Source organism: Nycticebus coucang, chromosome 7 (assembly GCF_027406575.1).
Source record: "Nycticebus coucang isolate mNycCou1 chromosome 7, mNycCou1.pri, whole genome shotgun sequence".
Lineage (NCBI taxonomy): Eukaryota > Metazoa > Chordata > Mammalia > Primates > Lorisidae > Nycticebus > Nycticebus coucang.
The window spans coordinates 5,702,953-5,721,956 of record NC_069786.1 but is presented as its reverse complement, the minus strand read 5'-3'; the positions used below and the strand labels follow the sequence as shown (position 1 = coordinate 5,721,956).

The window sequence follows — 19,004 nt, the reverse complement described above, 5'->3', positions numbered from 1 at the left end:
GAAGCCCCCACTGGCCTATTCCATCCCTTTCCCACCCTGTTTAGCATGCGCTGGCCGGCTTCCTAGAGACACTGGCCCTGGACCTGCCCAGGGTCCAGTGTACCCGCCCCCGGAACTCCCCCAAGGCTGCTCTGGCCTTGCCAGTACTGGAGAGACTCCCTCTGTCCACAATGGTTTCTTCACGCATTCATTTGTTCATTCAGGAGACATTTCCTGAGCACATTTTCAGCCCTCACAGATCTCTCAAAGAAAATCGGTGCCCTGACTCCTATTCCAGAGGGAGGGGCCTGTCATACCTGAGAGCAGATCACCAGTGCAACACCTGTGCTGAGGGGAGGGCACCTTCCAACTGCATGGAACCCCACAAGTGTGACCAGCCAAAAGCTCTGTGCCCGCAGAGGCACGTGCACCCATGAACATGGCTCTGTAAGGAGGAAAGACAGGTCTCTTCCCAGCTGAAGTGTATGCAAACCAGCACCTTCAGTCTGAGATCCAAGTGGAGCCCTGGAGGCAGGTTGGAGGGTCCAACTGGGAAGCACATGCACAAACACACGCACAGACGCACACACGCACACACCACATACAAATGCTTGCAAAGCATGGCCTAAGACACGCCTCTAGTACCGTCATAAGTTTTTCCAGTGTAAAATAGAGCATATTTAAAACACTTTTACTCAAGTAGTGTTACGTCAAAGCAAAACATTCTTCCTATTAATCCTTCGGAGTTTTGCTACAAACTGTTATAAGGAAACTGTCAAATAGGCTACATTATGTAGCAGAAACAACCTACTTTAAGGAAAAACCAACCAATCACCCTTAGACTTGCTGCTTCCCATTGACCAGCAGCCCCTCTCACACTGCTGGGCCTCTAGCTACCCCAGAGCATCCAAGCAGACATCACACGAACGCCAGCTGGCTGAAGGAAGGACGGCTGGCCAGAGTTCAGCACCTGGTCTGCTCTGGGGAAGGCATGCCTCTGCTGCTTGGCAATGACAGAGCATGGCCTCTCCCACCACTCTGCCACCTGACTGCTGCCCCCACCCCTACCCCAGGGCACAGCCAGACTGTGAGAAGAGTGTCAGTGCAGATGTGCACCAGGCCTCACTCCTGTACCTGACCATACACTGTGCATCGCAAGCCACTGGCAGGAGACTCCTGAAGACAGATGCTGCTCTGGGTCAGGTACTAAGAGTATAAGTGTAGAGAATTTTATTACAGCTAATCCCTCCCTAAACCTTCCTCAGATCCCAGTGCTCCTGCTGGGCAAGTGATCTTGCAGAAGACACACAGAAACCGATATGGTATTCTGTCAGGATTTATTAACCCACCTTTCCAAACACAATGTTTTCCAACAACTGACAGATTACTTGACAATTTTGTCACATGGCCAATGGGAAAAGGAGGAAGTTTCAAGAGAAAATGACTAGTGACTGAAGCAATCCAAAAGCCTTCATTCATTTTAATTAAGTGAGTTAAGAAAGATTTTTTAACATTAATCAGGTGTACTACAGATGATATAATGGTTTCTTGCATAGGAAAGAGCATTTAATTTCAGTCTCAGAAGAGTTACAAGCATTTGAAGGGATGTGGCATAAAAGAGACAAAATCTGCAACAGAAAGAATCCCCCACCAAAAACTCAGGAACGGTTGCTGCAACAGCTCACTGAACCCTGAATTAATAGGCCCCAACCCTACCTCAGGAGGGCCGCACACAAGGTAGTTAGGGTTAGGGCTAGGCTTTGTTCTACTACTCACTAAAATAGTTAACGTCCAGTGTAGAGCCTACCATCTGACTGTTTAAAAATTGGTAGGTCATTTTTAGTCTGTGAGATGATCTGTTTTTAGAGCCCAGGGAGCCAGAACTCACTGGCCCTCCAGAGGAAGGGGGTCCTGGCAGGTGCTTTTTTAAAAAGGAAGACACGGAGTTGGGAATGTATTTTTCTCTCTATTCTGCCTTACTGACAAATTAGTTTCTTTCTTTTTTTTTTTATTTAAGCAAAATTGTTAAACTATAGTTGCGACTGGTTTTTTATTTCAAAGAGCAAAACCAAGATGATTATCAGTTTTAAACACTGAGAAGGAAAAGCTCTTTTTACTACAGTGTGGACGACTACAGGGTGATGGGTTGGGCTGGGGTTCACAGCAAGCTTGAGCCCTCACTCCAAGGCACGGCCAAGCTAACCATGTCAGCCCGTTCTCCTGTCTTTGGGACTGATTTTAAACCAGGGCACTTAACAGACAGTAGCGTGCGCTCAAAACTTAGGGACGCTGCAGTGAACAGCCTTATCTCCACTTCTCAGACAGGTCTGAGCTCAGAGGTTCCTGGGGATCTCTCTGGGGAGGTTGCTGGCGGCAGGCCCACCACGGAGGGCGCCTGAGACCCCTCAGAACTGCCCACCACTCACGCAGGGTGCTCAGCGAGACCACAGCCAGGTCCCCAAGCCCTTGTGTGGGGAGGTGGGCCTGGGTGTGAAGGGAGGTCGGCTGGGGCATGCGGTGGGCTGTGGTCTGGAAGGAAATGGGCCGGGGTATGGGGTGCGGTCTGGAGGGAGATGTGCCGGGGACGGGGTAGGGTTTTGGGGGAGGTGGGCTGGCGTACGGGGTGGGATCTGGATTGAGTGGGCCGGGGTCCAGGGTAGGGTCTGGATGGAGTATAGGGTCGGATCTGCGGTCAGCATTGGGCCTGAAGCCGAGAGCGGTCTGCGCAGGCACCCCCTTTCGCCCCCGCCCCGGCCTCCGCCGCCCGCCCCTACCGTGGTTCCTGCGCGCCTCCATGCCGGGACCCCGCCTGCGTGTGAGGGCGGGACCTGCGCGCCTTGCGCTTCCGGATTCTGCCCGCACGGGTCCGCCCACAGATGCAGGAGTATCCAATCCAGATCCAGGGATGTGACTGTCAATCAGATTTCCTGCCGTAGATTGGTTAATACACACATTGTGGGCGTTCCCCGACGGCCTTCAAACTCCACCTCTGAGAGCCGCGCTGCGGAGCATGCGTGCGGGCTGCTGTTGCCCAGGTCCTCAGACTGAGTCTTGAGCGCTGGGCAGGAAGGCCAGTGGCTCCTGTTTCTGGCACTGGCAGAGCTCAGAATGCGAGCGCTGGAAAGGACGCTCTGGCGAAGAGACCAGGAGGCTGGAGGGAGGACTGCCCTACCTTCCCTCCCCGGCGCCCACGCGCCTGCTGCGGGCCTGCTCGCTAGTGCGCCACTTCCCTGGACTGCGCTCTCTCCTCGCAGGGCTGCCCTCCTCCCTGGAATAAGTGCTCTGTGTGGACTCTGAGAGTGCCAGAGACGATGCCGCCCCAAGGTCCCCCCACCCCTGTCTTCCCTGACGCCCGTGCTCTTCCTGCTGCTCCCTGCTCCCACTTCCCCGGGTGTCAGGACCCTCCTCTTCCTTGAATTCATTTTTTCATACACGCACCTGTGCTGTGCTTGTCTGCATTGTTTCCCCTCTGCTGGAGGAAGGTCCGTCCATGGGTGGTCTGAGGAGAGGACCGAGACAAAGCCCAGTAAGGAGGACGTTACATGAGGGTGCTTTGGAGAAAGTGATGCCCTTGCCAGGGGTCTCTTTGGTGGGTCTTAGAGCACAGGTGTGGTGGTGTCTGGGCAGGGAGCTCAGTGCAGAAAGACCAGTGGTCCTCCAGTTGGAGAAAAGTCAGAGGCCAGTATGAGGGATCGGTGAGGTGGGGAGGGAGGGAGGCTCTGTGCCAGGCAGGGCCTTTGGGCAGCTGTTAACCTTCAGTGGTTCAAGGAGCAGGATGGAAAATCGTTAGCCAATTTTTAAGCATAGGAGTGAAATAGTCAGATATGCATTCTAAGAAGGTGTTTAGCCCTGTGCTGGAAGTAGATGCCAGTGGGAAGAGGCATGGAGGCCAGTTTGAGTCCACCAAGACAACAATGTCTCTGGCTGGCCTCAGAGTGGGAGACCCTTAGGCTGTGGGAAAGAGCTGTCTGGACCAGGCTTCCTCAAACTTTTTAAACGGGGCCAATTCACTGTCCCTCCGACCGCTGGAGGGCTGGACTATAGTTAAAAAAAAAAAAAAAACTATGAACAAATTCTTACGCACACTGCACATATCTTATTTTGATGTAAAAAACAAAATGGGAACAAGTTTGAGGGGGGCCGCAGTTTGAGGATGCCTGGTCTAGACTGTGGATACTGTGAGGGCAGAGCCAGGGACATTTCTGATTGATTGAAGTGGGCTGCGGCAGAAAAACACATCTAGGATGGCTCCAGGCTTTTGTTGTTGGTTTTGTTTTGTTTAGAGAGTGTCTTGCTCTGTTGTCCCACACTAGAGTACCTTGGCCTCAGCCCAGCTCACAGCGACTTCCAACTCCTTGGCTTAAGTGATCCTCCTGCCTCTGCCTCCTGAGTAGCTGAGGCTATAGGAGTGAGCCATCATACTTGGCTAGTTTTTCTATTTTTAGTATGTCTCACTCTTGATTAGGCAAGTTTAAACTTGAACTCCTGAGCTCAAGTGATCCTCTTTCCCTGATTCCCAGAGTGCTGGGATACAGGTGTGAGCTACTGTCCCTGGTAAGCTCCTAGGCTTTTGGTCTGGAAACTGGAAGGCTGGAGTTTCACTGATGAGGTGAAGACCCTGGTGGAGGGGGGATCTTTTTGGCTGGGCAGTTTCAGACACGTTAATTTTGGGATGCTCATAAGATGCTTAAATATATGAGGCCATGAGCAAGTGGGCAGAGACAGACAAGTAGTCTGAGGACAGAGTCCTGAGGAGCTTTGACCTGTGGGAAATCGGGAGATGAGGAAGCCCCTTTCACTAGCACAGAGAGGCGTGGCCATGGAGGCCCCTTCACTAGCATAGAGAGGCGTGGCCAGGGAGGAAGCTGCTGGGGACTTAGAGCAGCCCCAAAGCCGAATCAGAAAAGAGGCATCTGTCTAAATAATGATGACAGGTCTTTGAATAATGGACAGTTAAATTTGACAAGGGCAGGCCATCAGTGATCTTGATAACAGTGATTTTGTTGGGGTGGTAGGAGCAGACGCTCCATGGAAGTTCATAGAGTTTTGAGGAGAGATTGAAGACATTAAATTTTGATGTTTCTTCAGTGGGACCAGGAAAATGGGGCAGCAGCTGGGGGGTTTCAAAGATGGAAAACACACACACACACACACACACACATAGAAGAAAATGTGTGTGCCGGTTTGACCTGATCTGTTACTGAACAATGAGTGACATGGGTGTGTGCACCTTTGGATAACTACTTTCATGAGTTTGCATTTTAAACTTGTTCTCTCATTCATTGTTCCCACCAGCATCAAGCCTACTCAGGGATCTCTTATCACAGAATCTTCCCAGGAACAATGTTATTTTCTGCTAGCCCTGTTTCTTCAATGTCTTTCACAACCAGCTTATTAAAAGTGTTGACCTCAAACCCAGTCTCCACTGTGGTATCTTCAAGCTGACTCTGTGGCCCAGGTCATCTGCTCTCTCTACCCACTATGGGCTCCTGCTGTAGGCCCCCATTAGGTGGTACTCTGTGGCCCAGGTCATCTGCTCTCTCCACCCACTATGTGCTCCTGCTGTAGGCCCCCATTAGGTGGTACTCTGTGGCCCAGGTCATCTGCTCTCTCCACCCACTATGTGCTCCTGCTGTAGGCCCCCATTAGGTGGTACTCTGTGGCCCAGGTCATCTGCTCTCTCCACCCACTATGTGCTCCTGCTGTAGGCCCCCATTAGGTGGTACTCTGTGGCCCAGGTCATCTGCTCTCTCCACCCACTCCTCCATGTGCTCCTGCTGTAGGCCCCCATATAGTGGTACTCTGTGGCCTCCCAGAAGCACCATCCACACAACTGCTGGGCCAGACCTAAAAGACACTGTTGACTCCTCTGCTCTGCCTGAATAACCCACACAGAAAAGTCACATCACATCTTTCTACTTGCAACATTTCTTAGTTCGAGTGCCTGGCTTGTATCTTCATGTCCCACTAGGATTTCCCTGGGCATTTAAAAATCGATGTCTCTAACTCCCCTCTTATTTTCTTACTCTCTCACCATACCACCATGTCTTGTCTTCACAGACGTCAAAATGATCCTTTAAAAAATCTCAATGCTTGGCGGTGCCTGTGGCTCAGTGAGTAAGGCACCAGCCCCATATACTGAGGGTGGCGGGTTCAAAGCCAACCCCAGCCAAATTGCAACAAAAAAAAAAATAGCCGGGCCTTGTGGCGGGCACCTTGTGTAGTCCCAGCTACTCGGGAAGCTGAGGCAAGAGAATCACCTAAGCCCAAGAGCTGGAGGGTGCTGTGAGCTGTGATGCCACGGTACTCTACTGAGGGCGACAAAGTGAGACTCTGTCTCTAAAAAAAACCTCAGTGCCCCCGCTACCTGGGAGGCTGAAGCAAGAGGATGGTTTGAGTTTGCACCTTTGGATAACTACTTTCCAAGAGTTTAATGTTGCTGTGAGCTATGATGCTGGTAGCTCACTCTACCCAGGGTGACAGAGTGAGCCTCTGCCTCAAAGAAAAAAACAAAACTCAATGGTATTCAAAAAATAGCTGAATGTGACCCATCACAGCAATGGAATAGAAGACAAAAATTACACGTTTATATCAATAAATGCAGAAAAAACATTTGACAAAATCCAGCACCCATTCATGATTAAAAAAAAAAAACCACCAGCTATAAATAGAGGACCGTATCTTCAACCAATAAAGAACATCTACAAAAACCCTATAGCTAACATGGTTAATGGTGAAAAACTAGATACTTTTCCACTAAGATTGGAAACAAGGCAAGGTTGCCCTCTCCCACCACTGCTTTTCAACATTGTGCTGGAAATCGTAGCCTGTGATAAGACAGGAAAAGGAAATAAAGGGCATACAGACAGAAAATGGAGAAATGTAGTTTTGTCTGTAAATGGCATGAATGTCTATGAAGGAAATCATATTACCCTGCTCAATCCTACAGCAAATGCCAATTCAAAGCCCTTAAAATGTTCCAAAAGACCTGGACTGCCTCTCAGCCATGTTCATGCTGCTCTCACTTGCTCATTCAGTTTTGGTTGATTTGACTATTCAGTTAAAATAAAAACCATGGAGTCCTTCTGCTTCTCTGGGTCTCCAAGCCTGCAATTCCTCCTGCTTGGAACCCTTTTCTGAATCTCATTTCCCATCAGGGCTCTGGCAGTGCCACCTTGGCTGCAGCCTTGGTTGTGTATTCACCTCCTTCCTTCAGACTCTGTTGGGTGGCTTTGGGTTTTCTTTCAAGGTATGGGAGATGCTGGGTGGTGGTGTCAGGGGAGTGGGGGAGCAATCCTTAGTCATGGAGAGTTAGCTGAGGGCCATTGCATGCTATTCCCTCCAGAGAGTCCCCAGTGGCATTCAACCCTAGGTGTTCCCAGGAGAGCCCAACTCACCAACACATCATTCTTTAGATTTCCCTCTTTCTGAGTCTCACTCTTCCCGTTTCCTAAGAGCAGTCTGCCAAACTACCTACACCAAATCCACCTGTCAGGACCTGCTTGAGGAAGAACACAGAGAAAGACTTAATTGAGACTTCCGCAAAGAATTCTTCTCTGATATCACAAATTATATTAGTTGCCTTTTTTCACATTTCCAATGATACCTTTCATCTTTCCTTTAGAGAAGTCATTATCTTTGTAATTACACACTGCTTGTGTAACTTTTAAATTGGCAGAATGCTTCTCAGCCGGTGGTGGTCTTTTTCTATTTGCTCACACATTAAGGGTGCAAGACGGACCCTCAGGACACCTGTATAATTTTTGTTGTTTCTGTTGCATGACAGAATATGTAAGTACAAGTCTTTTTTTTTTTTTGGTTTTTGGCCAGGGCTAGGTTTGAACCCACCACCTCTGGCATATGGGACCGGCGCCCTACTCCTTGAGCCACAGGCGCCGCTCGTAAGTACAAGTCTTAAAAGATGAAAGGATGAGGGCAAACACGGAGAGGAGGAGACTAAAAGGAAAGTAAATTGTAAAATGAAGAGAAATTGGTTTAGAACCTATATTTTTAGTGGAAGTTTGGTGCACTCAATTCATCAGTTTTTGACAGTGGAGACAAATTGGAAGTGCTGGAAAGACTAAGGAGAAATTAGATGAGGGCAGACTTCTTTGATTCATCTGTGCGTTCACATCATAATTTAGCTCCCTGCTTTGAAAATAAACTGCAATTGGTTAACATTTGAGCGGTTGATTGTATGGAAAAATCTCACAAAATGAGGCTAGGAATCTTGGAATTTCCGGAAAGGTTTGCTTTGTCTCATTCCGAATACACTTGATCACCGAGTTCTCTTCTATTTTAACCTCCATCCATCTTTCTACAAACATTCATCGCCGTGTTCACGTTGTTTTCACGTCTTTCATCACATTTAAACCTCACAACTAAAGTTGACTTGCCCCAGGTCAGGAAAGGGTGTGCCCCTCACGAGCATAAGGATCTAGTTGGGTCTATCAGAATATGGCCAATGTTGCTAACTATTCCAGACTGCTGCAGGGCCCCGCTTCCAGTTGGATTAATCCTCCTTCCTTCATCTGAGTGCTGCCAACAGCAACTCAGGAGGCAGCAGACCCCATCTGAGGGCGCTCCCGCTGTCTGCCCCGGGTTTATTAATAAAGAGAAAGCTGCTCGTGGAGTCCGGGGACAGCAGGCGTAGGTTGCTCTTTCTTGTGAAGAAACCACCAGCGCAGCTCACCCTCAGGGAGGTTCCGCTCCCACCATTCGCGGCCCCGAATGCCCCGCAGACAGGGAGAAAGCGCGCGTCTGGTCCCGCGTCATGTCTCCACCCCGGGAGCCCTTCAGGCGTGCAGCAGACCTCACACAGATGTGCCGGCGCGTCCCTCACCTCGGTCCAGTGTGGGCTGTCTTCCCTGATGCCTGGGAGTATGCGCCGGGTTCTCCTGCGAACTTTCAGGCGCTTGAGCGCCGCTCGCGCGTGCAGAGTAGAAGCCGAGCGCGTCTTGCCCAGCGCTCTGCGCCCGGGTCACCTGGCGCTCCCGGCGCAACAGTTGGGCCAGGCGGAGCGGCTGTGCGCGCGCTTCCCGCCGCGCGCTGGGGCCAGGGAGGCTGGCTGGCCCGCGAGGCCTCTGGGCGCTCCCCCGAGGCGCGCGGGCGCCCAGCCCTTCCCCAGATGGAGCGCGCGCCGGCCGCCCCCCAGTGCGCCGGTGCCTCCCCGGGCGCCGAATGCGCAGGCGCCGACCATCAGGACCGACCGCGCGCCGGGCTCGAGCGCGGTTGGAGCGCGCGGCGGCAGCGGCCGGACCCACAGTGGACCGACGGACCCCGGCTTACCTACCAAGCCGCGAGCCTCCGGAGCTGGCGGCGGGGTTGCGCGCGCCGCCCGGCCTGAGGGCTCGGCCACTTCGTCATGTCTCCCGGCACCTGCTGAACTAGGAGCGCCCGAGGATGTCTGCGCTCAGGAAGGTGCGAGCCGCATGGGGCCGCGGGACCCGGGTGCAGCGACCAGGACGCGGGGCGGTGGGAACCGTCGAGGAGTGAAGGGCCCGAGAGGGGGCGGCGCGGCATGATCCGCCCGCGAGAACCCTGCGAGGGTAGCTGGTGGGGGGCAGGGGCGGCTGAGGTTCGCGCTGTCCGCCGGGACTGGAGAGCGGGGACCCCTAGGGACAGCCTGTGCCGGGTCCGGCGTTGAGCTCCTAGCTGGGCTGCGCGCGTCGTGGCTGTGGCGGGGGCCGGGGGTGCCCAGTACCTGGGTTCCGGGGGTATAAGACTGGCACCACGGAGGTGTGAGATGCCCCACCTGGCGGGAGGGGACACAGCCTGGGGGCGCCGGTGGGCGAGGGTCTGCAGCTCGCTCAGGTGGGGCAGCGCTAGGGAATGGGGGCGGCGGCCTGACTGCGTCCCCCTCCCCCAAGGCCAGGTGGGAGCGCGGACAGGCTGGGGTTGGATAAAACCCTGGCTGCGCTCGGGGGTCGCGGGCGAGAGGCCAGGGGGGGCCAATTCTGCCAGGCTGCATGGGCTGCGGCAGTCAGGGGAGGGGGGTGCTCTGGGAGGGGGTGGCCGCCGCCCGGCTCTCCAAGTGCGAGCGCAGAGCACGGGGGCTTTTTCGGGCTGTTGCTAAGCGAGGCGCTACCCAGCTCAGGGTTTTGTAACTAAGCCTCCCCCGGCAGCGGCTGTTGCTGTTCTCGGGCTCCTTCGCTAACGATTGCAGGAGAAATAATGAGGCTGTGATTATTACAGCCCTGCGCAGCCAGGGGTGGGGGGCGGCGGGCCCAGCGGGGTGGGCTGGGGTTGGGGCGCCTCTCCTCACGCGGCCCCTCCGCGCTTGGCGAGCGCTATGCTCGGAGGCTGCAGAGAAGACTGCGCTCGGGGACTTGAGGAAGGGTCTCTAGGAGCAAGAGTCGGCAGAGGTGGGGGCGACAAGGCACCATGCGCGAGCCTCGCAGGTGGCGAGTGGGCGCGGGGCGCCGGCCAGTCGGGTTTGCTGGAGACTCCAGCGCCCGCCCGGCCGTGGCGCTTCCTACTTCTCGCCGACGCGACTCTGGCCCAGCGTGTGCTTCTCTCGAGTGCGCGGCCACGGGGCCAGGGCTGGGGCCAGAGTCCGTAGCTGGGCAGTCCGGCGGTCTTGTGTAGATTAGAATCCGTCCTCAGTGCTGAACTCCGCCGGCAGACCGCGGGCGCAGCTGCTCGCCTGTCCTTTGCGCGCGGGAGACAGCTACGGAGGGCGCGCCTGGGCCTTGGGTCCGGCCACGGTGCCGAGTCGGGCCCCGGTGCCGACTCCGGCAGCGCCTAGGGAGGAAGGGTCTGATTGGAAGTCAGGACCCCAGGGGTCTGTGCTTCACAGAAGACTTTTTTTCTTTTTTCTTTTTTTTTTTTTGGCTGATGGTGAATTAATTATATTTGTAATTAGAAAGTAACCGGGTGTGCACATTTGAGCATTCCGCACTATCCCTCCCACACACGCCCTGGTAAGGGCAGTTGAGGTCGGAGGTCCAAGTGCCTCCCAGCACCGCGTTCAAGTTACTTCCTTCATGTTCTCTGAGAAAGGTAATAGGTAACCAAGGCAAAAAATGGTGCAATGAAGAAAAAATGATAATTTTTGGAAGGTCAAGTTAATATTCGGGTTTTTTTTCTTTTTAATGTCATTAATCAGGATTTTCCAGTAGCCAAATTGTCTTGTGCAGGCAGCTGGGTGACTCACAGATTTGGCTCCAATTGTAATTGTAGAGTGCGTACATTTCCTTTTAGATGGTGTGACTTTTTTCATTGCTTGGGAGGGAACAAATTAGAATATTTTATACCCTGCATCTGGCAACATGTCTATAGCCATGGGGAATGCTCCCGCTCAACACATCTGGCTGTGAGCAAGGTGGACTGATCCCGAGAGCCCAGAAGCAGGCCTGCTCTAAACCAGCCCGTCTACCACCGCCTGAGACTGCTTCAGAGGTCAGCAGTGGAGTGAAGGAGGTTTCTGTTCTCGCCCTTTAACTCTCCTTTGTAATCTTAGAAAATGCCAGGCAGGCTTTGTTAACTAGTGTGATGAAAATGTGTCAAACGGTCTATGAACCAAGTGTATGGTGCCCCATGATCATACTAATGTACACAGCTATGATTTAATAAAAAAAATAAATAAATAAATAAAAAGAAGAAGTCCTTTAGGCCTGGAGCACTTACTCTGTTGAGCAGTTGTGTAGGATCTGTATATTGCATTGGGGTTCAGGGGTAAGCTTAGTAAGCAAAATGAATACGGTCAAATAATTCAAATACATGGACTAATTAAAATAACAGTTTTCTCACCATAAAGATGTTTTCTCATATAAACATTCTAAGTCAACTTTTCATAGTGTTGAACATTCATTCATTCTTCCCTTCCAAATAACTTTGCACTTATAGTATGATTATTTAAAGTGGTAGTGTTTGAGATACAAGTAAACACATTGATTTACCAATGTTTTTGTATGTCTCAGGTTGTTTGTGATTTCAATTCATAACAATATTTTAAATTTTTATAGAATTCAGATTACATCCCGTTATTTCTCCCCAATGACATACATATGTCCTTCTGTGGTGATCTGTTGCTTCTCCTATTTTTATCGACTTCATTTTTGAAATTGGTAGACATTTCATATTAAATATTCAAAGCAAAAATGTGTTTTGCAGAATTTTAAATCACACTGGGTTCTTTGTACCCAGAACCAACCAATGCTGAAACTAAAGGGTTCTATTTTTTTAAGTGTTGGAGGACTTGTTTTATTTTTAAGACAGTATCTTTTATAATGTTGAAATCAAATGCCATAATTTTTAATATTATATTTGAGAAAACACTTCACGATTGCTCAGTTTTTCAAAGAGTTGAATGATGTACATTTGATTATAGATTTTAAAGGGATGTCAATTAAATGTATTATTTATTGACCCTTAGAATGGATATGCCATGGTCATTCATTGGATATAGTAAAAATAACTATGATTCATCATTTTGGCCAGATGGCAGTCATATTTGGAGCATTGCCAGCATGTTGGTTATAAAAGAATTATAGGCTACCATACAGGAAGTTAGTGGGCAAACATCTTATGCAGTTAAAAATTATTCTTAATCAGCTATAGTTTACTGAGGAGTTATTGTTCATCACTGGAATCTAGCCAGTTGCCAACTTCTTAAATATGTTTTATTTCCTAGGTACTTTGTGTACAAAGACTGAGCATGATGGTTTCATGTATATTCATGGCAAAACGCTAGTTTTTAGAGAGGCTGAGCATACAGGTATGGCTTGTAGGTGTGCGGATGCCACTTTATATTAATCATCTTTCCCTCCCAGGGCTTAACAGCAGTAGCAAGTGACAGATTTGGACTCAGTATCAATCTCCTTGGCAAAGGCAGTTGGAGTTCAAATGTAAACCACTATTTTTATTTTTTCATGCCATTATTCTGCGTGCTGACTTCATCTCCCTGTGAAAAAGCTTCTCTTGATCTGCGGCTCCCAGATTTCCTCCCAGGGTGTCTTGGTTTTGCCTCTTGGGAGGTTGACTTCCCGTTTCTTTGGCTGTTGTGATGTCCCCGTGACAGGTGCTCTTAAAGGGAGCACACCTCTTCTGGTCTGCCAATAGTGTGTTCATGCTGGGTGTCTGCCTCCTTCCCTTGAACTATCTCACTTTTCTCAGTGGACATTTAGGAGTTGAACTTACTGGACCAGTTTTAGTAGACTTCTCGTACATTAGCCATTCAGTGTGAATGTACCTTTCTAAGATGACAGTATGCTGACATCCTCTGGAGAGCCTCCCTTCCCCAGGTTTGACGTCTGCCTGTGGTGCGCCTGCCCTCTGCTTCAGGGGTGGGCTTTTGCTGGCCAAAGGACATCCTAAAGTCTTGTCCATCTCTTAAGAGTAATTGGGCCAGGGAAGAAGAGAATTCATTTGAGAATAGAATTTTATACACCTTTAGAGGGGAGCAAAGCTTTAGGAGGATGCAAGGCCTGGAGTTGTTGCAGGCACTTCACAGCCTTGCAGGATGGCCCGTCTGCGGATGAAGACACCTGTGTATGTAGAAGGGCAGTGGTTATGCACAGAGGCGGTGTGGTCCTGGTGACGTTGTTGGAAGCCGTGACCCAAGTTAGGTGTGAAACCATCATTATACCTTGATTTTCAGTTATGTAAAACCAAGAAGTTTTCCCTTTGAATTGGGCTTTCTGTCCCCAAAAAATGTTCAAACAGGTTTTTAGTTTCTTTGAAAATTTCCATGTTAAAGCTCTTATCGTAGGGCAAGAATCGTTTAGCTTCGGGGAATGCTTTTATCTGGTACACTTCTCCTGTGTATCCACCGTAAAAAAGAGAAAAAATTTAAACCAATCATTTCTAAAATGAATAAACATTTGGAATCAGTCCATCCATAACATTGTAGCAAAAAAATTTAAAAAGTAACTTTGTGAATGTAATTGGTGCTTGTCTTTATAATGATGTTTCCTACTCTGTACAAAAGAAAAAAATGGAAATGATCCTCTCAGGCCTATAGAGAGTTTATTTTAAGTCAGGAAATATAAAAAAAAAGCCACTTGTGCTTAATGAACATTTGTCTTGCAATTTTTACACAGTGATGACAAGAACCCTGCATCCTGGCAGGGATGGGTCCAACTCAGGAAGCAGGTTTTTCCAGCAGATTGCCTGTGTGGCTGAGTGGCAATTCGCAACTCATATGGCCTCACTATTTCAGTTTCCTCACCACCAAGAGGGCAGGTAACTTGATAGGATTGTCAGGAGGATTCAATGAATTGGTGACTAAGCTCTGAGAACAGTGTACGTAGCAAATGCACGGTAAGTCTTGACCATTTATGTCATGGAAAAATAAATAAAATTTGGGCCTGGTTTAAGGCCAGCTTACAATTTAAATATTTCAGCAATTCCCTGAATTCCTATAAAAGTTTGTTACTTATTATTTCTAGTCTTTCATTTATTTCTATATCTTTTTTGCTATTCCTTTCGAAAATGTTGTTTAACTCAGTCGCAAAGGACAAGGACAGAAATTTCAGCAAAATAGAAATAAAAAATCAGGGAAAACAAATAGTGTGAGCATAATAGTTAACAGGATTCTTTGGGTATCACATTTGATTTTGAGCTTCCTGGGGGTGAAGTCAACAAAAATGAAAACCATAAACCTTCACTTGACCACCTGATCAGGGTGGACATTGCACACTTATTATCGTTATTATTTTGCAGGTTTTGGCTGGGGCTGGGTTTGAACCCACCACCTCTGGCATATGGGGCCGGAGCCCTACCCTTTTGAGCTACAGGTGCCGCCCCTGCACACTCATTGTTCAGTGCAGATAAACATCCCCTGGTGCAAACCATGAAAGGTATTCTTGTGGTCGAGCCTCCATACAGGGCTTTGGGGTTACTAACATAACAATTGTACAAACACAGAAGTATTTTTTGTGCTAGTGTCTACTAGAAGATTTTAAGAGAAACCAAAAGCCAAACACACACGCACAACCTGCAGAAGGGGCTGAGAATCCTTGCCTAGTATTGAAACCTTTGTCCATGGCCAAGTGGTAGCGTGTGTCAGAGTCAGGTCTTTGTGTCATCCACTGGTCAGTCATCGTTCACTGTCAGATATTCATATAACTTCTTGTATATTCTGTGGACAACTCAAGTTCCTTGAATTCCATGCATCTTCATAAGACGTGAAGACAGGGAGTCATTATCTCTGTTGTCTCTGACGCAGTGCCTCCCCCTACCTCTCCTCCCTCCCCTCCCCTCTCTTTCCCCACTCCCTCCCTCCCCACTCCCTCCCTCCCCTCCCCTTCTTTTCCTCTCCTTTCCCTCCCCTCTCCCTCCCCTTCTCTCCTTTCCACTCCCTCCCTCCCCTCCCCTTCTCTTCCTCTCCTTTCCCTCCCCTCTCCCTCCCCTTCTCTCCTTTCCACTCCCTCCCTCCCCTCCCCTTCTCTTCCTCTCCTTTCCCTCCCCTTCTCTCCTCCCCACTCCCTCCCTCCCTCCCCTTCTCTTCCTCTCCTTTCCCTCCCCTTCTCTCCTCCCCACTCCCTCCCTCCCTCCCCTTCTCTTCCTCTCCTTTCCCTCCCCTCTCCCTCCCCTTCTCTCCTTTCCACTCCCTCCCTCCCCTCCCCTTCTCTTCCTCTCCTTTCCCTCCCCTTCTCTCCTCCCCACTCCCTCCCTCCCTCCCCTTCTCTTCCTCTCCTTTCCCTCCCCTTCTCTCCTCCCCACTCCCTCCCTCCCTCCCCTTCTCTTCCTCTCCTTTCCCTCCCCTTCTCTCCTCCCCACTCCCTCCCCTCCCCTTCTCTTCCTCTCCTTTCCCTCACCTCTCCCTCCCCTTCTCTCCTCCCCACTCCCTCCCCTCCCCTTCTCTTCCTCTCCTTTCCCTCCCCTCTCCCTCCCCTTCTCGCCTCCCCACTCCCTCCCTCCCCTCCCCTTCTCTTCCTCTCCTTTCCCTCCCCTCTCCCTCCCCTTCCCTCCTCCTCACTCCCTCCCTCCCCTCCCCTTCTCTTCCTCTCCTTTCCCTCCCCTCTCCCTCCCCTCCCCTTCTCTTCCTCTCCTTTCCCTCCCCTCTCCCTCCCCTCCCCTTCTCTTCCTCTCCTTTCCCTCCCCTCTCCCTCCTTCCCTCCTCCCCACTCCCTCCCCTCCCCTTCTCTTCCTCTCCTTTCCCTCCCCACTCCCTCCCCTCCCCTTCTCTTCCTCTCCTTTCCCTCCCCTCTCCCTCTCCTCCCCCTCCCTCAGGAGCTGCTCTGTGTATCTTGCCCACGGCATAGGGGCCTCTCTGTGTGTCCCGTGGCAGTAACACCTCATGCTACCTTGCACTTAACGTTCTTCTGTGCTTGTTCCCTGGGAGATGGGTTAGGGGTGTCTCTGTGTGCCCCATGGTCATAACGCTTTGTGCCATCTCTGCTTCTGGTGTTCTGTGAGGAAGATACTTTGTGTTATTCTTGTGCCTTGTCTTAGGATCTGCCTGTGACTGTCTGTTTGCTGAGGAGTTGTCTGGATCAGGTGTGTCCCAGCCCTCAGGGCACATCTCTCCTCCCCTTCCTCCTTGTGCTTCTGCTGTGGCACTTAGGCTCCGACTCTCCGAACTGTGTCCTTCCCTGTCACCGACATGGCCATACACCAGCAGCACTCCTTCCTAGCTCACACTCGACAATTTTTTCTTTTCTATCTTTTCTTAATATTTATCTTTTCAGATCTAGTTGAAATGCACTTCCCTTGTGGTGTGTGTCCCAGGCCTTGCTGCCAGAATGATGTCACCCTGAGAGCCCTTGCCGAGCCTCTCTTGGGGCCAGGGCTGTCCGTGCCAGGCCATGCGTCCAAGCCCCCATGCCCAGGTGTCAGCTGCTGTCCTTGGTGCTGTAGAGGTGGAGGGAAGGGGGCAGAGCTGGGACTCCTTGATGTCTGCCATAGGGCTTTGGGCCAGGTTACTCTATAAATATCTGAAACAGCAAGTAAGTCTTCAGCCCATCACCTGCTCCTCACACGGTGGTCAGGGCTCCTCATGTGTTTACCTTTCTTCTGTGAGTGGTGTGTGTGATTGAGATGTTAAACCTTGCTGGCACATCAGGGGATTTGAATTCCTTCTACATTTGCCTTTGAATTGAAACCTTTGGCTCTTTTAAAAATAATTTCCATTTTTATGACATTCTTTGTAATATTTTGACAGTTTCTGAACAAATTTCTGAACATCTGTTTTCTGGTGTTAAAAACTTAGTATAGGACCTATATTATAGATCACTTAGAAATTTACATAAACAGTTGACAGTTGTAGTTTCAAACTTTCATCTTGGCTGTTTTGGTATGTAACATTTCTGGGTCTACAACAAAATGTTCTAGGTTATCACTATAATTAGATCCAAGTCTTATTTTTGTTTTGATAGGTGAGCTACATAGCTCTTTAAAGCAGCCAAACAGCATTTCCTAGTGTTTGGTTTATCCACTGCGTGCTTCTTTAAAGGTATTTTCTTAAGAGTTACCGCACTCCATTAAAGAAGACCCTTCTATGTACGCAATTAATTCCCCCAATTTCACTCTGGGGAGCTTGTCCTAAGGAAAAAAATCAAGAACTTATGGGAAGTTAGCTGGGCAGATATTCACTCCAGTTGTGTTCTGTAGTCTAATACTGGGAAACAGCAGTAACAGGAGACTGGATGAATTCATTATGATACAGCCACATTATAAAAAGTACACTTCCATTAAAAAGATGAAAGTTATGTATTTAGTACTACAGAAAGGTATTCATGTTGTGTTAAGTGAAGAAAACATTGCTGGACAGTTTCCTCCCAAATCCCTAACCCTGCTACATGAGGCTCAGAGAAGAACATGGGGGGACCCACAGCCAGAGTGGAGACCCTGTTGAGTCCTCTTTTGTCTGCACATTCTCAGAGCAGGGGCCAGCTGCCTGCAATGCTGTACTTGGCCTTCTAAGTTCACCCCAAGGCTCTGTTTCCAGCCCTCTAACCTCCTGCTGTTCCCCGAGCTGTAGCCCTTGGGATCAGGGTGTCCCACCTGCCCTGATGGGCTTTGCAGAATGGTGGGCTCAGCTCACCCTTCCCTCAGGTCTTCCTGCACATGGGTGTCTCAGTGAGGCTGGCCACCGAGGCTGTCCCTCTGTCTCCCTGGTTAACCTCTCACCCACCACACAATTCACTTATTTTTAATATTATCTAACATCTTTACATATTGTCTGATATGGAATAATGAACTTTGAGCACCGTGTGCTGGGTGCCCTGATGTATCCTGTTAACGTAATTCTTGTACCTGCCTGTGAGGCAGCACTGTCCCTACCTGAATTTGCAGGTGAGAAGACCAAGGAAGAGAGGTTGGATGACCTCCCTGGGGCCACAGATCACTCATCATGCCATCTCCAGTGTTGGGTGTTGGCATCTGTAACTCTGCCATTGAGTGCTGCTGACATGAGGACGTTGGGGGGCAGAGGGTTTTACCCGTGTTGGTCACTGTTGTATTCTAAGCACCAAAAACATGGTTGGTCACGAGGTGTCCAGTCAGCCTTTGCTGAATGAATTTAGAACAGAAAACCAGCTGTGCAGCTACAGATGCTGAGATTAACAGTGGTTTTGATTTTTTTTTTTTTTGGTATGTTTGTATCAGGAATCTTTTGGCTTTGCCTGTTAGGAAGTTCCACACCAAACAACCTAAATAGGAATGTCTGTTAGTTGCTCTGATCAAAGATTACAGTGGCATGTGCTCGGTTACCACGTTCTTTCCCTTCTGATCTGTCATTCTGACCATCAGGCATCAGCTCTGCAGCTGTGGAGACAGTAGGGCCCGAAGCCTTTGTGATGTGATATGACACGTGTGTAAAGTCCAGAAAGGTTTCTGTGGCCAGTGGCCCCTCTCTCTCTGGGCTCTGTGTCTTACGCCTTATGCCTCTGCTGTTGTCCTTTCCACATTGTGTGTGGAGGATCATGTGCGGGAGGGTTGGGGAGCCCAGTCTGTGTCACCCCACGCTCACCTGCCAGGGCCCAGGAAGAAAGGGAGGGGTCTCATCATCAGCCAACTGTCTTTGTTTTGTTTGTATAGTGTGGAAGTCTTATTAGTAGTAGAAGATCTCCAGAAACTTT

General features: G+C 50.0%; 2 protein-coding genes across 3 annotated transcripts in view; one reads left to right on the top strand and one right to left on the bottom strand.

Annotated features, from left to right (window-relative positions):
- ERICH1 (glutamate rich 1) overlaps window positions 1-2,821 on the bottom strand; it is a 48,739-nt gene extending 45,918 nt beyond the window's left edge. Inside the window, exon 1 of the mRNA XM_053598118.1 lies at window positions 2,754-2,821. Within this exon, the coding sequence (XP_053454093.1) occupies window positions 2,754-2,775 (22 nt within the window). The 5' untranslated portion in view covers window positions 2,776-2,821. The remainder of the gene's footprint in view (window positions 1-2,753) is intronic.
- Window positions 2,822-9,239: 6,418 nt separating this feature from the next.
- DLGAP2 (DLG associated protein 2) overlaps window positions 9,240-19,004 on the top strand; it is a 594,688-nt gene continuing 584,923 nt past the window's right edge. For both annotated transcript variants that reach the window (XM_053598123.1, XM_053598120.1), the window contains exon 1: window positions 9,240-9,399. The gene's annotated coding sequence lies outside the window, so the exon portion shown is untranslated. The remainder of the gene's footprint in view (window positions 9,400-19,004) is intronic.